The following is a 19916-nucleotide window of genomic DNA, read 5'->3' as shown; positions in this document are numbered from 1 at the left end:
AAGTGCAAAATTCTGTTTTAGTTTAGCTTTAAATTGTAATTATAAAGTAAAGTATTAAACATTTGCAGGACTGTTGTCGTTTAGTAAATGAAATAAACATAAATTTGTCAAAAGGACAAGAGTGTTTGTAATTAATTGCACCAACAGTAAAAACAGGTAACCCTTTAATTTATTTACAGGCCGTTAATTAGGTGATAATGTCAAGAAATAACAATTAAGTGCGTCATAATTGTCATTTATGTCATATCATTGTTATGTAAACTGCTGGACGATCTGAATTTCCCTCCTACGGATTAATAAAGTATTTTCTATTCTATTCTATTCTATAAATAACGGTCAATTTCATAGTAATGATGAGAAATATAGCCAATAAATAACGATTGATTGCTGGAAATAGCCCACAAATATCGGTATTTCAAGGATTTGGTGGAGAAAAATTCTGGCCTTTCCCAAAAATTTCAAAGCATGAAAAGCATGTGTAATCTTTTGCCTTAGTGTAAAACATGAACTTACTATGAAATCGACCGTTTCTTGACATTACTACGCAATTCATTGTTATTTCTAGGCTGTTTCTTGACACTATACCATGTAATTAGCGGCCTGTAAATTAAAGGGGTTACCAAAACACCAAAACAAAACATCAACCGGTTAACTCACAGCTACACACTCCACATACACTCAAACTCTTCTCCTATTTCAAACAGCTTTACAGTTAAATGTTACATGTCAGATTCCTCAGCTCTTCAACCTTCAACCCTCAGCTGTCCAGAGGAATCATCAGAGCTGCTGCTTCTTCTCCTCCACTCGCTCTCCCTCTCTCTCAGTCGCAGGTGGAGGAGTCTGCGCTCACCGGCGGAGAGAGTCTGTGTCGGTGGAGTTTGCTCTGGTTCGGTGTTTGTCTCTGGTTGGAGCGAGACGGACGCGCGAAGCAGAAGGTCAAAGTGCTGCCGGAGCTGCAGTCGTAGTTTCCCTCCTGACCAGAGAGAGAGAAGAGATTCAATCAATTCATCAGTCCATTTTAAAAGTAGTTTAAAGGACAATTCCGGGCAAATTCAACTCAGGGCTGTATTTTCCTAACATTTTAGGTCTAAAAGAAGGAACCTGAAGGTTTTTTAGTTTAATTGCTCCTGTTTTGCGGTAGTTGTGTCTGTCCCCGCATCGCCACGGCAGCGATGAATGGGAGCGGATGCAAGTTCCGCTGTTTACTTCAAGCAAGTCAAGAGTTGATATTCCTGTGTTTATGACACAAACGGGAGCTTCCGACTGCACGTGAACACAGCGGGCGCGTCAACTTGGGTCTCGCGCGAGACTTTGAATTAGGTCTAGTTTTACAAACATGTCGGCTTGCTTGAAGTAAACAAACTTCTCGGTGCATGTTCTAGGATGTAAACAGCCTAAGCAGCGGAACTTCCATCCGCTCCCATTCATCGCTGCCGTGGCGATGCGGGGAACAGGGGAAAAAAATCGATTCACGTAACGTGATATTTTTATTGACGATTTTTAAATCAATTTTTTTTTCAATTTTTTTTTTATTTTTTTTATATATTGTGCAATGTGCATTTGTTCGCCTTTTTTACATACAGAGATGCCAGGTTTTTGAAAAGGGTTTAAGTTCACTTTATAATGGAGTATGTTAATTTATAGGCTACACACAGTATTTGTGTGCAGATAAATGTTAAAATGTAACAGTTTACCTCAGTCTATATCTCACTTTGTCAGAAAGGTTTCAGAAGCCTGTTTTTTCTATACTCTTTTATTTTTGCCTCTTTTATGCAGTCCAGGCTTTTGAAAAGAGAGTAAACATATAATTGCTGCTGAATAAATCTTAAAAACTGACTTACATGGTTCCTGGAATAGTCTGTAGACAATCATAATCATTCAACTGTTTCAGTTGAACCAGACTAAAAACACCAGACACCATTTTTAGTCTGGTGTTAAAAATGCAGACTAAAAATCGAAATTGAATCGGCATCCAAAAAATCGTAGAAGAATCGAATCGGGAGAAAAGCGTATCGTCCCGGCCCTAGTTATAAGAGTTTCTCTGTGGTCGTCTCACCTCTGCTGTGGCGGTCGTCGTGCCCTGTCTCGCCCCCTGGTTCACGCCGCCGCCCCTCTCCTCCCTCTGCGCTCGGCTCGCCTCCTCCCGCTGCTTCATGAACCTCTGGTTGACGATCCTCGTCACGGAGTCGGTCCGGTGCAGCGAGGCGACGGGCGGCCTCGTCGGGACACGCTCCAGGTTCTTCAGGCCGCTCTTCGTCGTCTTCGGTCCTCCGGACGACGCCGGCACCGGTTTCTCGGCTCGACCGCTCACCCTGCGCAGGAACTCGGTGACCAAGCCGTAACGGTTGGTGCCTGCACCTGGATTGGATCGATACGGGAAAAAAAACTAAACCAATAGAATAAAACCAACGGTTCATAAATAAACTAAAGTTCTGCATTCTTTGCGTATAGGAATAATAAAACAATAAAACCATACAAAAATGGTAGAACCGGTCAAATTAATAAAACCTACAGTTATGCTCATGCTAAATATGACTGTTAGTAGTGTAAATATTTAATGTTATCATAAGAAATTATAAATATCTCACTTTCATCTACCTACAAATTGTATAAATCCACACGTTCACAGACGAGGTGGGGTGACGGTTGGCCACGCCCATTTAGAGAGACAGGAAGTGTAACCATTTCTATCATTGGAGCAGCCTCTCATGGAGTATCTTTCCATATATTGTAGGGCTGGGACGATATGCTTTTCTCCCGATTCGATTCTTCTACGATTTTTTGGATGGCGATTCGATTTAAATTGTGATTCTACGATATTGCAGATTCTCTCGATTTTTAGTCTGCATTTTTAACATTTATCTGCACACGAATACTGTAGGAGCCCATAAATTAACATACACCATTATAAAGTGAACTTAAACCCTTTTCAAAACCTGTACTCTCTGTATGTAAAAAAGGCTAACAAATGCACATTGCACAATATCCGATTTTTCCCTGTTAAAAGGGTTTTCTATGGAGTTTTTCCTCAGTCGATGTGAGGGTCTAAGGACAGAGGATGTTGTTGTGATGCCATGTAAAGCCCTTTGAGACAAACTGTTTGTAAAAACAGGCTATACAAATAAAATTGCCATGCCTTAAAAAAATTCCAAAAAAAAGAAAAATCCCCATCAAAAAAGATATCGCGATATTTATGTGAATCAATTTTTTCTCCCACCCCTAATATATTGAATATCTTTGGCCGAGGTACCTTTGGTTGGGGGTTTGGCGCCGTTCAGAGGACCGTGGTTCTGCCCGCCGCCACCGGCTCTGGGACTGGGCTGTCGGGACCAGCTGAGGCCGGACGTCGTGTGGTTCTGGTGGTTCAGGTTCCACAGCGCTCGGTCTCTGGACGTCGTGGATCCAGATCCCGAGGAGGGGATCGGCGACACGCCCGACGCTGAGTGTCGGCGGTAGAGTTTAGGCGAGGAGGCGGCGGCGGTGGCGGCTCGGCTCCTCTCCAGTCGGCCCGTCACGCCGTCCAGCGAGGCGGAGATGTGGTGGGAGCGGGCGGAGGCCAGCGAGGGGCTCGGGCCTCGGGACGGGCTGCTCCTCGCCGGCGCCCCGTCCGTCTGCAGCCCGACGCTCACCATCTGCGGCGGCCGGGTCTGGGTCTGGGTCTGGGTCTGCGTCCCGGAGCACGCCACGCTGTGAGACGCCCGCCGCCAGCCGGCCGCCGCCACCGCCGCCATCTCCTTCACGTCGTCGCTCAGGTTGGCGGCCGACGAGACCAGGCAGAGCGCGGAGAAGGAGGTGGGCGGCGTGCACCAGGGAGACATCGTGCTCACCGACTCTCTCGCGTCCACGAACACGGCGGTTTTGCTTTTGCTTTTGCTTTGCTCCGTCTGGGCCAGCTGCACGCGGCGAGCCGACGGCGGGCTGTAGTAGATGCGGACCGACGACCTCTCCGGCGCCGTGTGGCTTCTCTCCGCCGACATCCGCTCGAAGTCCAGATGAGGGAAGCTGAGCGGCATGATGAGATGGTCCCAGGTCTTGACGGGGTCGTCGCGGTCCAGCTCGGCGGCGTCCTCGCTCACGTAGCACCAGTTCTTCTTCTTCTTGGCGCCTCGAGGGGAAATAGGTCGCTTCAGGCTTTTCTCCTTTGAGCTGCAGGTTGGGTGAAAAGAAACAGAAAAACAGCAGGAGACGCATGAGTTGGGATGTGACGATTACCCGTTTTCACAATTAATCGCGGTATTAAATGCAACGATTAATTAATCGTAAAGATTCCTAAATACCGCCACTTTCCAAAAAAGAATAGAACTAAACTAGATGTCACGATAATAGATTTTTTTGGTACGATTATTGTCAGAGAAATAATCACGATATTGCAATTATCACGATTATTATGCACTAATTAATTTCACAACACATAGCCTAATCGTATCACTGTGATTATTTCTTTGACAATAATCGTACCAAGAAAATTTGTAATCGTGACATCCCTACGCATGAGTTTTCAACTTCAAGGACCTCATGAATAGAAAAGGATTAGGTGGAGAAAACACTGACCTGTCATCATCAAAGACGTCGCTGACGGCAAACTGAGCAGAGAAAGAGAGAGAGAGACAGTTTACTTGTAAATTGTGTTGCTTCTGAGAAGTTTTACCCACAATACACCAAGGCTCCAGGGTTACAGTAGATAAACCCACCACTGAAACAACTTCAGTTTGCGACCAAATACCTGCTGTTTTCTGCATTATGCACTAAAAAAAACATGTTATTAAAGGGTTACTTCACCCAAAATCGATAATTCACCAATTTTCTACTCACCGTCATGCCAAAGAAGGGTTTGGAGAACTTTCAGAGTCATCAAAACGCTTTAGGAGTTCACTTTTGAATCGTCCAAAACACACACTATGAAACATCCAGATACCTCCATACTGCTCGTCCGTACTGACCCAAGTGTCCTGAAGCTGCGGCATGGAAAAGTTGTTCAGAAAAAACTTATTTGATCTCTGTTTTTATCCTTGTTGTCGCAGTAGCTCCCAGTGGCTGCATGAGATTTGCTGCGAGATGTTCTTCCGTGTTGACATCAAACATCCAGTGGTTTACAACGACAGCAGCAAATCTCGCGCATGAGCACAAACATCAACAGAGCCACTGGGAGCTACTGCTACAACAAGGATAAAAACAGAGATCAAATTCATTTTTTTATGAACAACTTTTTCATGTGGCGGCTTCAGGACACTTGGGTCAGTACAGACGAGCAGTATGGAGGTATCTGGATGTTTCATAGTGTGTTCTTTTGGACGATTCAAAAGTGAACTCTATCTGCCGCCATTATATGAAAACCCGTTGCCAGCCGGACCCTTCCTTGGCATGACGGTGAGTAGAAAATTGGTGAATTATCGATTTTGGGTGAAGTATCCCTTTAAAATTCAATATGCACCACATTAAACAAACATCGCCTGGCATTACACTTTCCAAACAGGATTTTGCAAGTGTTTTTTCTACTTTCTCTCTTCTTTTATAGATTTCTCCTCCTGTGACTCTGCAGCTTAATGTTCATGTGTCACGGATGGTTCAGGTGGGAAACATCTCTTATGTGTGGCTGTGTGTTACTGCAACAGTCGACTCCTCGTCTTGTTTTCCAACAGCAAACTAAATGTTCCTCTGAGGAAATGAGGGATTACAGTAGTCTAACCCTGTGGAGTAAGGAGGAGGAGGAGAGAAAAAAAAAAAGGGGGAATAAATCCATCCAGCTCCGACAGAGCAGATCTCACCTCATGCTGTGCAGAGGACGCACCAACAGCTCACTGGCAAAGAGTCAAACGTTAGATTAGATTTCCTATCCGATGCATTTTAACTCTGTTTCTGTTTGTATTTGTCTGATCATCAGGTGGAAACAGGAGCCGAGGGCGGAGAACGCTCGGCCTCTGCAGGAAAAACTGAGGTTTTGCTGTAGTGGATTTGAACCGTCCTGTCCTGTTTGGCCGTCGTCCCTGCAGGAGATTAGCCTAAATACTCTGGCATTGAGTATTTTCATGATGCCCGCTGAACCCAAAGTCGGGACGACGCGTGGCCGAGATGACTGGGCACACACACACACACACACACACACACACACAGATCTAACGCACAGCAGGGGGGGAAACATGCCTGAAGGGTAAAAACGCCGTCCTTACCTCGGCTGCCTTGCCCAGCGCGGCCTTGGCCTCGTTGCTGAAGTCAATCCGCTCATCTCGAAGCTCTGCGCCGAGGTCCTGCAGCAAACCTCGCAGCACGCTCAGGGTTTTGTCTTTACCCTGAGTCAGAGAGATGCAGATGGATATTTTAGATATATTTATTGATTATTTACACACCTAGTATTAATGTATTTCATTTTTATAATCTGTTGTTATGAATCATCGTCCTAGCCTGGCATGTTTTTGTCATTTCATCTGTGGTTGTTGATCATGAAATGGAACCAAATTCAGCTAAAAGTGCAGCCTGGGGTTGATCTACCCTTAATCGTCAAAGTGATATAGCCGAGTACTAAGTGGGATACTGAATGTCACCTAGGCTACTAAGAGAAACAATAGACAATGCATTTCTCGTGGGATTGACAGAAGTTACACACCATAGCTTTAAAGGGATAGTTCAACATTTTGGCAAATTGGCCCATTGCCATAATCCCTATAGTCATAGCAGTAGGTTCGTTGCCTTTAATTGTCGGTGCAAGCTATTTTAACAGCGGAGCAGAGCCGCGAGCTGCTCAGTGCTACGCTACGGAGGCTCATGGGATTTCTTGGTTTCCCTCATCAAACTCATCAAATACACAATCCAACAACTCCAAAACGCTCTGGTGGATAAGTTGTGACCTGCACATTCACCACGCTATGAGATAATAACAGAACGTTACCAAACAAAGTTGTTTTAGAGGTAAATTCAGAGACTGCTTGATGAAAAACTGCCCCTGACAAGAACGTTCATCAGCAGTTTTGCATGAATTTACCACTAAAACAACTCTGTCTGGTAACGTTCTGTTATTATCTCATAGCGTGGTGAATGTGCAGGTCACAACTTGTCCACCAGAGCGTTTTGGAGTTGTTGGATTGTGTATTTGATGAGTTTGATGAGGGAAACCAAGAAATCCCATGAGCCTCTGTAGCGTAGCTCTGAGCAGCTCACTGCTCTGCTCCACCGCTCTAAAAATATCTTGCACCGACAATTAGGGGTAACAAACCTACTGCTATGACTATAGGGATTATGGCAATGGGCTAATTTGCCAAAAATGTTGAACTATCCCTTTAAAACAGTAACTAATTGCTCTTTGGGGGCACTAGTGGTCACTAATTTACCTCTTTTGCCTCCAGTTCGGGTCCTTTAACTTGACACCACTGATGCAGGATCCACAGAATCTGCAGGGAAAGTTGCATCTTCGGATCTCTGCAGCCGTCGGTCGGGTCCCACTGGACGGAGGAGGAGGGGGCTCGTCTCGTCGCTCGCTCCTTGACCTCCGTGGTGCGCAGGTCTTCCACGCACTCCTGCTCACCCGGTGACTTCGGCGCTGCTTTCATACTATTCACATCGCGGTCGCCTCCAGAGAGGAAGGAGGAGGAGAGAGAAGCGCGAGAAGAAGCGTCGTCCCAAACGACACGGCCGTCCTTCTTGCCCAGTTCCTCTCCGCCGGTGAGAAGCAGCTCCACCCGGCCGATGAAAGCCAACAGCATGGCCTTCAGAAGCTCCAACGCCTCGTTTAAAGGTCCCGGTGGCGTTTTATCGTTTGACTCCACGTCTGAGCAACAAGAGGAGGAGTTAAACGCACAGGAAGGGGAGGAGCAATGTCGGTTTTTTGCAGGAGTCGTCAGCAGCTGGATGGCCGAGCTCAGGATGCAGGAGTGATCTCTGAGGGCGAGGAGCGTTTCCAAGTCCTTCACTGTCATTCCCTTCAGCCCTCTGTCCGGTTTGTTGCTGTCCTTCCCTTCCTGAGCGTCCGTCGCCGGGTCCCACTCGCCGCCGACGGGACCCTCTCTGGTGATGTGACACGCTGCCGTCATCATCATCATCGCTTCGCTTTGTGCCGTGTTGTTGCAAAGCAGAGATGTGCCAACGACGTCGCTTTTATCTTTTTCCGCCTCCTCGCCCTGAAGCTGCTCTGCTCTTCCCTCTCCGTCCTTCATCGCCGACTTCTTCTCCTCCTCCACAACTTCCCGATTCTCTTCCTCTTCCTCTTCCCCTCCTCCTCCTCCTCCTCCTCCTCCTACTTTCTCCCTCAGGTCGCTCATCTCCGCTCTCAGTCCTCGGTTCTCCACCTCCAGCTCCACGATGCGCCGGCTCAGCAGTGTGGCCTCCTCTTCCACCAGCTTCAGGTGAACTTTGACCTCGGCCTCCCTGGCGTGGGCGGAGTTGTGTTTGCCTTCCGGCGATTGGGCGGCGTCGACGTCGCCGTAGGCTGAGCGGTATTTGGCGAGCTCCTCGCGCATGCCTTCGCTCTCTGAGACCAACTTGGTGAGCTTCTTGCACATGAGAGCTAATTCCTCTTTGGCAAAGTGGAGTTGGCACTTGAGATCAGCGCTGTCATCCTGTGGGCAAACGGACAACAACAACGGCAATGACAATTACAACCAAGGATACGGCAACGTGCGTGTTCTTCATTCAATTATGAAAACATCGAACCTCAGTTTGTTGACTGAGCCTCTTCTCCGACCGACTGGACGTTGATCTGATGCTTTTCTTCCTCAGAGACATCTGAGAGTTAAAAACATGGCAAAGAAATGTCAGCAGGGACTCAAACATTGGTTTACATACATTGTTTGGGGTACAAACATAAAAAAAAAACTTTCCCTCACTGAAATCTCCTTTAAAGGGATAGTTTAACATTTTGGCAAATGCACAATCCACAATCCAACAACTACAAAACACTATGTGACCTGCACAATCACCACGCTATGAAATAGAGAATAGAGAGCCTAAGCGGAAGTGAAAGAGAAGTTTGCCATGGGACCTCATTTCGGAAAAAATCTCCATGTAAGTGAACGGGAGTCAAAATGTTATTTTGTGATCCAATTAAATTGTGTCATGAGAAAAATATATGACCTTAACCTACTTGAAACATCACATCTCATGCCAAAAAATCAGCAGTATATCGTAAAACGGCAACGGAAGAATGTATTTTGTGTGAAGACGCTCTACGGACTACAGATCTGGTGTCCCACAAAAAATACGTCACCAACTGACACGGGAAAGCGCGGCATTTGGTGTGTGACGTCACCTACGCGACCTGTAGTCTTTCTGGCTACGGATTTTTCGGAATTCTATTTTATAATAGTTTTACAACAAACTGCTGATTTCTCGACATGAAACATGATGTTTTAACAGGTAGAGGTCATATTTTTTTCTCATGGCACAATTCAATTGGATCACAAAATAAATTTTGACTCCTGTTTACTTACATGGAGATTTTTTCCAAATTAAGGTCCCATGGCGAGTGTCTTGCTTCTGCTTAGGCTCTCTATAATCATGTATAATGTATGCAACATTATGACACATGAAGCAAATACTCAGAACTACTTGCACTTTTGAAATCCCTCCGCCCAGCAGCCGTGTCTGGAAAGTAGTTCCGGCTGCATTTGCCTCTAAAACAACTCTGTCTTTTAACGTTACGTTATTATCTCATAGCGTGGTGAATGTGCAGGTCACAACTTGTCCACCAGAGCGTTGTGGAGTTGTTGGATTGTGTATTTGATGAGTTTGATGGGGACCTGTACCGTTCACCTCCATTGTGTTCTCTGAGCAGCTCACGTCTCTGCCCCGCGGATCTCAAAACAACATGCACCGGTAATTAAAGATAATGAACCCATTGCTGTGACTATAGGGATTATGGTGAGAAGAGAATCGGCAAAAATGTTGAACTATGCCTTTAAAGTTCAGCTGGTCACTTTCACTTTAAAATAAATTGTTGGACATTTCTTTCTGAGAGTTCAATAAAAAAGATCGACATTATTCTCATCACTGTTAATAACCGACCACAGGATCTTGGACAACACAGTTTAACACGAAGCCTGTAAACGGTGGCGAACGCTGAGCCCGGCGCTGTCCAGAGGAAACAAAACCGACCGGGCAGCGTTTCTAATGCTCACTAATAAAAATGTTAGATGTCGTTTGTTTAATACAAACAATTTGTGGTCTTACAAAGTTACATAGCGGAGTATTTCTTGGCCGAGCGCAGTGACTCCCTGGAGCCTCAACTGACCACAAATTATTGTTGTGGTTTCTCTACGGTTTAAACAAAACTCAATGTAACATGGTTTTTGCAAAGCTAAGATAATGGACGTTAGCTGTTGCATTATATCTGATGGACAGACGTGAGAGTGGTGTCTTTATTTTATTATAACTATTGGAAAAACAGTTTTTCATTTAAATTAATAAATAAATCAACATTTTAATGCTCGGCAGCCTTTACAAACACAGTGTGTTTGGATCCATTGTTTTTCTCACCTCCTTTCTCTACATGTGTGAGTTTATTGTAAAAGTCTGAGCATGGGAGGAATGTGAGCTCCTGGCTCGCTGCATTGTCTCACTCTTAGACACTAGACAGGATGTCTGCGTGTTAATAATAGTCATCTTTTAGTCGGGCTAGAAGCAGCAAAGCTGATGGTTGTGGTCTTTTCAATTCAAGGTCAGTGTAGTGGGCCTGCAGGCTGTGGAGAAGGAATATAAATGATAACTGTTGTTGCATTTCAAAATTAAAGTGCAACTTTAGTCTTTTTGCTCGTGCTTTCGTCACTGTGTGTTTGCTGTGTTAAAGGTCAATTCCAGGCAAATTCAACTCGGGGCTGTATTTTCCTAACATTTTAGGTCTAAAAGAAGGAATCTGAAGATTTTCAGTTTAATTGCTCCTGTTTTGCGGTAGTTGTGTCTGTCCCCGCATCGCCACGGCAGCGATGAATGGGAGTGGATGTAAGTTCTGCTGCTTAGGCTGTTTACATCCCTCAAAGATGCATTTTTTTTCCACAGACAGCGTCAGATGGCTAATCAAACATGCACCGAGAAGTTTATTTACTTCAAGCAAGTCAAGAGTTGATATTCCTGTGTTTATGACACAAACGGGAGCTTCCGACTGCACGTAAACACACCGAGCGTCAACTTGAGTCTTGGGAGACTTTGAATTAGATCTAGTTTTACAAACATGTCGGCTTGCTTGAAGTAAACAAACTTCTTGGTGCATGTTTGAGTAGCCATCTGACACTGTCTGTGGGAAAAACAGCCTAAACAGTGGAACTTGCATCCACTCCCATTCATTGCTGCCGTGGCGATGCAGGGACAGACACAACTACCGCAAAACAGGAGCGATTAAACTGAAAATCTTCAGATTCCTTCTTTTAGACCTAAAATGATAGGAAAATACAGCCCCGAGTTGAATTTGCCCGGAATTGTCCTTTAATATTCACAGGTTCATGGACGGCGAGCAGCATCAGTGTGAGACTCATCCTCCTTCACATCTATCTAGACGGTGTTTTGCGCTCCTCCTAGATTAGGTAATCTAAGTGGATTTCCTGGTCGGGATCAAAGGGACTAGCAGCTGGTTCAGCAGGGCGGACCAACCAGACTGAGCTCGTGCCAAAGCACCGAATCCTGGATTAAACCGAACAACACGTGTCTCTGGAGCGCACAACAACATCATCAACCACAAGGAGCAACAGAGAAGTGTTAGGAAAGGGCTGCAAGAATAATAATTTAAAAAAAAAAAGTGGAGCAGAAATCCAGTCAGCATGAGGGTGTGGTGTGTTCAGTGTGATGGAGGTATGTGTCGCTGTGTGAGGTTGCACTGTAGGTCAGTATGTCAGCGTACCAACGCCCGGCCGCCTTTATGAATACCATAATACACGCTGATCCAGATTTAGCTTTAGCTTAATAGAAGCAGAAAGAGAGAGAAAGCAAGAGAGAGAGAGAGAGTCTATTTCTGTAATCTCTCGCACCCTCTCCTCTCCTCTCCCTTCTCTCCTCTCCCTTCCCTTCTCTCTCGGCTGCGAGGATGTCAGCTGTGCCTCAGGAGTTCAGGCTTCGGCATACCACAGCCTGCGTCTCTCTCCCCACCAGCAGCTGCAGCCGCCGAGCCGAGCCGAGCCCTCTCTCTCTCCGCTGCTCATATCACTGATCTTGCACCAGAGTCATGTGTCGCCTGACATCAGGGGGACAACTGGCTGGGATGGGTGCAGCTGTGTCGGGGTTTGTAATGTAATGTAATGGAGAGGAGGATTCCTGCACCAGAGGGGATGGAGCCTCGTGGGTGTCGTCGACGGTGGTGGAAGGAAGCTAAAGTTTCTGTCGATGGTTTTTAGGCTGTTGAGTGTTGAGATGAGATCAGGGGCCGAATTTACCAAGCGTCTTAGAGTGACATTTTAGTCTTAAGTGCTGAGAATTTGTGGAATTTAATCCTACGCCACAAAAACTCAAAATCTTACCAAGAATATTTGTCTTATTTCTAGTCAAAACTAATCTCATTATACTTAAAATAAGACTTGTCACATAAAAAGTAGCTTGTTTTAGACACTTTAGACACTTTAGACACTTTAGACAAGGGTTTTCCATGGAGTTTTTCCTCAGTCAATGTGAGGGTCTAAGGACAGAGGATGTTGTTACGATGCCATGTAAAGCCCTTTGAGACAAACTGTTTGTAAAAACGGGCTATACAAATAAAATTGCCTTGCCTTGCCTTCTTAACTTCTTTCAAGCATATTTTCACTTGAAATAAGTAGAAAACTCTGATAGTGCAGCAAGTTTTTCTTTCTTATTACAAGCACAAAAAACTTGCTTTCACTGGCAGATTTTTCTACTTATTTCGAGTGAAAATTTGTTTGAAACAAGTGAAAATTATCTAAAAACAAGTTCATTTTTAGGTGATGAGTCTTATTTTAAGTGGAAAGAGATTAGTTTTGACTAGAAATAAGACATTTTGACAAGAAATAAGACAAATATTCTTGGAAAGATTTTGAGTTTTTGCAGTCTACTCTCAACTTTCTCAAGTCTAAGAATCACTCCTACTCCCCCAGATTATTAAAGAGACCTCCAGAGGTTCCTAAGGGGTTACGAGTTGCCAGAAGGGGATGAAACTAGCTTTGTTTGATGACGAGCAGCTGATCAAAAGATATAATTTTTTAGACAATAACGGGCATCATCCTTCGTCACAGATTGAATAAGGGACGTCATCTCACCAGTAACCTCAACGCAGCAGCAGAGCTTTTTACGGCAGAATTACAGGTCATCACAATGGTTCGATTTCTTGCCACTGGAAAAATGCAACAATATAACGCTCAATTCGTGAACTACTATATCTTAATTAGTATTATTTTGTAGATTGTCAAAATACGGTTGAATATACACTCCCATTGGCCATTTGACTATTCACTGAGAGCGATTGGTCATTCCTATAAATTTGGAAGTGACGTCATCTAAAATTCAGTTTACGGCACAAAGTACTGTTGCCACTCAGCTCTGAGACTGACACTTAAGATTCAGTCACAAAAAGTGTGAGTAAGACACTTGATAACTAACTTGTAAATGCAGCTTTCAGTGAAGATTTTTTTTTACTCAATGGTTAAAGGGATACTTCAACAGTTTGGCAAATTGGCCAATTGCCATAATCCCTAGGAGTAGGTTCCTTACCTTTAATTGTCGGTGCAAGCTATTTTTAAAATGGGATTTCTTGGTTTCCCTCATCAAACTCATCAAATACACAATCCAACAACTCCAAAACACTCTGGTGGACAAGTTGTGACCTGCACATTCACCACGCTATGAGATAATAACATAACGTTACAAAAATTCATGCAAAACCACTGATGCGCGTTCCCGTCGGGGGCAGTTTTTCAGCAAGCAGTCTCTGCATTTACCTTGAAATTTTTTTCGTAGCTCTGAGCAGCTCACAACTCTGCTCCGTTGTTCTAAAAATATCTTGCACCGACAATTTAAGGTAACGAACCTACTTCTAAGACTAGGGATTATGGCAATGGGAGAATTTGCCAAAATGTTGAACTATCCCTTTAAGATTCAGTCCTCCACTTCACTTCAAGTGTGAGTAAGACGTTTGCTAACTAACTTGTAAGTGCAGCTTTCAGCGAAGATTTTTTTTACTCAAAGTTTAACTCTTATCAGTGTTTTTAGGCGTAATTCTTTAAATGTCGCACCTCTCGGGCTTTCTCCATCTCCGTCTGTAAGACCTGCTTGGCCACTTCCAGTTCCTGCGTTTTCTCACGCAGCGCCTCGTTTTCCCACTCCAACTGGGAATTCTTCTTCTGCACCACCTCCAGCTCATTGAACAGCCGCAGAGAGACGCTCTTTGCAACCTGTAAGCAGAACAAAGGCCGGGTCAATGAAAGGTTCCCATGGCACAGACACATAAAAGGCTCCCACCCTTCCTATAGAATAACAAGATTGAAAACGATACAAAAACAAAGTGGTCGTGTCTCTTTATAGTCACTTTGTGTTTCTTTTGGGTCTTTTTTTTTGTCTTTGCCGACATTTTGCACCTCTGTGTGTGTGGGTTATTCTCTGAATTCGTTGCATTTTGGGTTGTCTTGTAACAAAGACTCAGTGTTTTTTGTTACAGAGTTGAAGATTTTGGCTAAAAGTAGCCATAAGTCCATAATTAGGCAAGGCATGTAGCACCACATGACTTTAGGAAATCATGAAATTATAATACTTTTCAACCTCATTGTTGTTGTTTTTTCTAAACAGTTGTTAACAATCTATATAATGGATTTGAAAGGTTGAGCTTGACGTCAATCTCACAATAAAAACACTGAAATATATTAAAGAAAAGATGCTAACACTTTCTTCTATATATGTTCTTCTAAACTAAAGACTTCAGTGAACATGATAAAATATTACTATTTCATAAATGATTCATATATTTTTTCAGATTTTTGTATTATTTTGGTTAAAGTAGTCTGAGAAATTATTATATTAACAAAGAAAATGATGTTTACTGCAGATTTCATTTGTTTTAAATTCAATGAAAAAGTGGCTCTGCTTAGCGGGGACATACAAATTAGACTATCATGTACTCCTTAGCGACTCATAAAAAAAATGTAACAGACTTTTACTGTTTTTCTGTGTTTTATAATCCAAAGACACATGGATGTATCAATTAAGTGGCTTTGAAATGCAAAAAAAACCCAACAAAAAAAGTTATTTTGGTTGAACATCTTTGAGGTAAACCTGATGGATGTAAAGTGCATCAAATTCAGAGAATTACCCGTGTGTTTTTGTCTCTCTGTAGTTGTCTGATTGACTTTCTAACATAAATAAATGTAAACAGGCATCTCAAATAGACTGGGCCTGTGCTTTAAAGGCCTGATCCGTAATCCACCCACGGCTCAAATGCAGCATTTTCTCTGCGGCAGCAGTTAAGTGTGAGAAACTTTACCGGGAAACGTTTCTGACAGGAATTTCACCATGTTAGTGTATGAGGCTGCTGGGAAACCATCAGCAATACGTTGGTTCGGAGGAAAACAGAGTCAGACTGCCACCGCCGCACCGCAGAGTCTCCGTTTAACAACAGAGTGATTGACCTGCCATGATTCTGATAGAGATTACTGTGCTTTTTTATGTTTCCTGCTCGTGGACAACAACCCGCCACATAATTACACCATGGTATGTTAAAAATATAAACAGGACGCATGATGATGAAAACGTTTCAACCTAATGAATTTCTTGCGGTGCGCACCCAACAGCAGGAAGTACTTAACAGCACAGGCAACAGTCGTGACTCATGGCGCTGTCAGCTGATTACAGTCCTTCAGTGTGTATGAATAAGCTGATCACTGTTTAGTGTGCTGCAATGAGAAAAATGCTTTGTGGGACCCAACAGAAAATGTTCACTTTGAAGTCGGCAACTGAGATGGATGGCAGTGATTCAGGCCGTAAGTGAGTTTAAACAAGACCACATAGTCACACACACACACACAGATTCCTGCTGTCTGACCTTGATGTCGTGCTCCAGGCCCCTCACCAGCTCGCCGTCCACCTGCCCCGTCTGAGCCACCCGGATGCTGCGGCGCTCGGCCTTGCGGAGGCGGTAGTGCAGGATGCGGCACATCTTGTTGGCCTGCTCCAGCTGCTGCCGGAGATCCTGCAGCTGGTACACCTCCTCCTCCTGGAACATGTCACGCATCTCCAGCATCTCACAGCGGAGCTCCTCCACCTCATCCTGGCTCAGACCACACAGAAACACAACTTTGAAGATCAAGGATGTTCCCACCGTTTAAAACACCCAGCAATAATAGAAAAATAAACGTAAATGTTTACTAGGGGTGTTCGAAAATATCGATATACTGAAATATCGCTGTTTCGATATTCAAAAGCACTGTATCGATTTACATTCATGTAAACTTCACAGCAGTGGTTTATTGTTGTGTTTCATTTAATGATAGGTATCATATCCTCAGATTCTTGCCAATACACACCGCTAATGTTTACAGCCTGGTCCAAGAAACAAATTGATCTCTGTGGCTAAAATCCATAAATCCCCTTGTTATAAGTTGTTATATAACTCATCGATTTCATTAATGTGAGGCACCATTGTTATTGTGTGGATTTCTTCTTTTTCTTCTTCTCATTTTTAATCTTCCATGTCAGTTTTCGATTCGCGACTCATCCTGCAACTCTTACTTTTCTCTACAGAATACAAATTTTTCCCGTAGAGAATGAATGGGAGGAGGTCAAAAAAATGAACAAATTATTGGACTTTTTCAAACATCTACTACTACGGCATAGTTTCACCTAGAGACGCCATTTAAACTTTAAAATGTAGACAGAAGACTCATCTATTGCTGTTAGAATCCAGGTTTTAATAGGTATTATAGTTTTTGATCAATCACTGCTCAATGACCATGATCATTTTTTGGAGAAATTTTGAAATTTTGAATGGGTGTGTATTGCACGGAATGTTCGGGTTAGAGTGGGTGACATCGTCGGCTAGAGTGGGAGAAGTTGTCTGAATTTTTTTCTTTCCACGCTGCTCCCGGCCACAACTTACACTCTACACACATGTGTTTTCCCACAGTTGTAGATGAACTTGTCCTCTCTCTAACAATGTGCTCGGAAAAGCAGAGAGACTTACAGAATTTAAACTGCGAGCCTCTGAGTGCGGCCAGGTCCCTCCCTCCTTCCCATTGACTCACGACAACATCAAAACATGGCGGCCTTCGTCTTAAACGGTTAGAATTTTAAAAAATGTTGTTATTTGTTGAGGTGTAATGCATATTCTCTACCTCTCCTCTTCATTTGCCTCAAAAATAAACATAATTTGCTGCTGCATGTATTTCTCGTATTCAGCGATGAGCCACAATATGCCAAACTTCCTTCGGGTATCCATGTTTTTCCTCTTCCAAGTTCCTGCAGCATGAACGCAATGATGTCGGAAGTCGGAAATTTCTGAGTTGGGAATTCCGACTTCCGAGTTGTTTTGAACGCAGATGTTATGCTAATTAGCAGGAAACTCACCTGTTAGCTTAGCTTGTTAACTAACTAATGGGACCCCATCTGAATTATAGCCTTAAGTTCCTGCTACTCTGCAAGAACAGAGAAATGTGTTTGTGGTTTTCTCGAGATGGCAAGAACAAGAACAAAGTTAGTTCTGACCAGGACACATTTCATACTCAACAAGAAACTCAAGTGCAGAACTTCAAATTTCTGACCAATCACACAATAGTTGTCAGACACCATACAAGAAGAAAGTTCTGCCCAGGTCTTGGAAACTGCAAGAAGTCCCAAACCAGAGCTGCAAGAAAATAATGACTCGTTCTTTTCTTGTAGCCCCAGGAGAGAGAACAAATTTAGGCCTCAGGTTAGCCTTTCACTGGGCCGTGCTAATGGGGGGTTAATCTTGTTCACGCTAGTTATTAAACCCACCAACACCGTCGTCTTGAGCCCAACACTGACCCAGCTTCAGGTCAGCAAGTTTTTGTTGTTGTTGTTGCTTTTTTGCCTCTGTGTCTGTAAAGGTTTACAAGGTATTTTATGTCTTACATTTTACAAACCAAACAACGAACAGTATAATGGATCATTCCTTTGATCCATTATTGAACAATGCATTATAATAATACAAAGCCTAATCCATTCTACTTGAGTCATGAAGCTGAATACTTGGCCCACTGTCTATTCATAAGGCATGCCATACAGTCGGCTACATGAAAGGCACAGCAGTGTCCAGCACTCACAGTTCATAAACTAAATCAGATCTACTGCTCAAATGACTGGCAAAAAAAAAAAAAGTATAGATGGATCATGTGTTTTGCACATTTTTTCAACTGCAACATTTATAAATGGCAGTCAGCAATGACTTCAGATTTAGTTTGACCTAGTTTTCCCCACAGATTTCCTCTTTTTATAATAAAAAAAAATGTTTCTAATAAGAAGAAGTTTGGAAATATGCTTTGAAAAAAGCCACTGATAATGCCACTGGTCATTTAAATCTGCAGAGACTCTTGACTTTTGCTTCTAGCACGAGAGCTCACTAATGAAGACTGACAAGCGCATTTACAGAAAATCGGCTCTAGTGAGTCTGGATGAACTCCCACTGGGACTCGTGTGCTCCCTCTTATAGACCTCATAAAGCCAACATTAGAGATGTACTGTAAGGAGGAAATCTGGAAGGAGGACAGGATATCATGCAAACCAAATTAAAACCGCATATTACATTACACCGACAGATTGAATCAAGTGCACTTAGATTAAATCAAATTAAACTTACTTTCAGATACTCGTTCTCTGATCTCAGGTCGTCCACCTCCCTGACAAGGTCCTCGGTCGTCTCCCCCATCATGAGCTGCATGAACGTCTCCGAGGAGCTGAACAGCGCGGGGTTTGCTCCGGCAGCAGCAGCCTGCAGAGCGCAGCCGGCTGTCTGCGCGCTGCTCGGTCTGCTGCCGTCGGCTTTCCCCTCGCCGCTCGGGTTCACGTAAGCTCTGCCGTCTATCCAGCTTAAATCATTGTCGCTACTTTGAGAGTCGCGCTTATTGCTTCCCTCCGAGGGGCAGTCGGATATTTCCGAGCTGCTGTCCGAGGTGGAGAGTTTCCCGGAGATGCAGCAGCCGGAGTCTTTGCTCAGGTCCTCCGATGCGTTGCTGGCGTCGGAGAGTTTCCTCTGCGCGCCAGCAGCAGCAGCAGCAGCACCGGGGCTCCTCTGGCACTCTGCTGCTGCGGCGGCGTTGGATGACACTTTCCCTGCACGTTTCCCCTGCGATCCGGTGACTTTCTGCTCCTTCTCTGAGTCGGTCTGACCCGGCTGCGCCTCCTTGGAGAAGGAGCCGCTTCGAGCATCTTTAGCAGGCGGATCCTTAGTCTTCTTCTTCTGGGTAGAAACTTGTTGTTGCTGCTGCTGCTGCTGCTGTTGCTGCTGCTGCGTCTTGGGCTGCTTCTGGCTCCGGAGCGCGGACTTTACGCTCTTGTCTCCGTCTCTGTTCATCCTGACTTTCTCTTTCTCTGGTGTGTTTTTTTTCAGGCGGATGCAGCTTTGTGATTCAAGATGACCATGATGTTTTCACAGAGTCCGTCCTTCACTGCTCACTCACTGACTCCAGAGATCTGACTGGCTGCTCTCCATCCTGAAGACTGAAACTTTGCCATTACGCACGCACAGACTATGACCAGCGTCTGACTAACTGCTGTTTAACCATGACTTCCGGTCACCATTTCCAAAATAAAAGCCCACTATACCCGCACTATTGGAAATGCTCTGTTATTTCTTATCTAGTTGATTGAAGTTATTATAGAGATGAAATACTGTATATATTTTCAAAGCATAATTTACCTTGGTAAGGCCACTTTGTCCCACATAAGCTGTCCATGACTCAGTGGACGAGGAGTCACAGAGAATTTATAAGCTTTTATTTTAAAACTCGCAGTTTTCCCGGATTTGCTGTGACTCATTTACTGTAAAGCATGAGTCG

General features: G+C 44.1%; 1 protein-coding gene across 1 annotated transcript; it reads right to left on the bottom strand.

Annotated features, from left to right (window-relative positions):
- Positions 1-739: 739 nt before the first annotated feature.
- On the bottom strand, positions 740-19531 carry LOC146985068 (uncharacterized). Its single transcript, XM_085783232.1, has 10 exons — positions 18719-19531; positions 15950-16174; positions 14151-14309; positions 8641-8712; positions 7323-8546; positions 6168-6287; positions 4552-4583; positions 3251-4146; positions 2057-2358; positions 740-973 (listed from the first exon to the last, which is right to left on the bottom strand). Exons 1-10 carry the CDS (start codon positions 19430-19432, stop codon positions 821-823), a joined length of 3897 nt encoding a protein of 1298 aa, XP_085639358.1. The 5' UTR covers positions 19433-19531; the 3' UTR covers positions 740-820.
- Between the last annotated feature and the right edge of the window lie 385 nt (positions 19532-19916).

This window comes from Trachurus japonicus, chromosome 7 (assembly GCF_045865225.1).
Source record: "Trachurus japonicus isolate A0001 chromosome 7, Traja_1.0".
NCBI lineage: Eukaryota > Metazoa > Chordata > Actinopteri > Carangiformes > Carangidae > Trachurus > Trachurus japonicus.
Note: the sequence above shows the minus strand (reverse complement) of the source record. Positions and strands in the feature narration are given on the sequence as shown.

Bases quoted from the DNA above. Each gene is read 5' to 3' on its own strand.
- LOC146985068 (XM_085783232.1), bottom strand. From the start codon at position 19,432: ATGAACAGAGACGGAGACAAGAGCGTAAAGTCCGCGCTCCGGAGCCAG. The intron at 8,547-8,640 runs GTTCGATGTTTT...GTTTGCCCACAG, and splicing joins GGCTCAGTCAACAAACTGAG to GATGACAGCGCTGATCTCAA. The intron at 6,288-7,322 runs GTAAATTAGTGA...TCTCTGACTCAG, and splicing joins CCGAACTGGAGGCAAAAGAG to GGTAAAGACAAAACCCTGAG.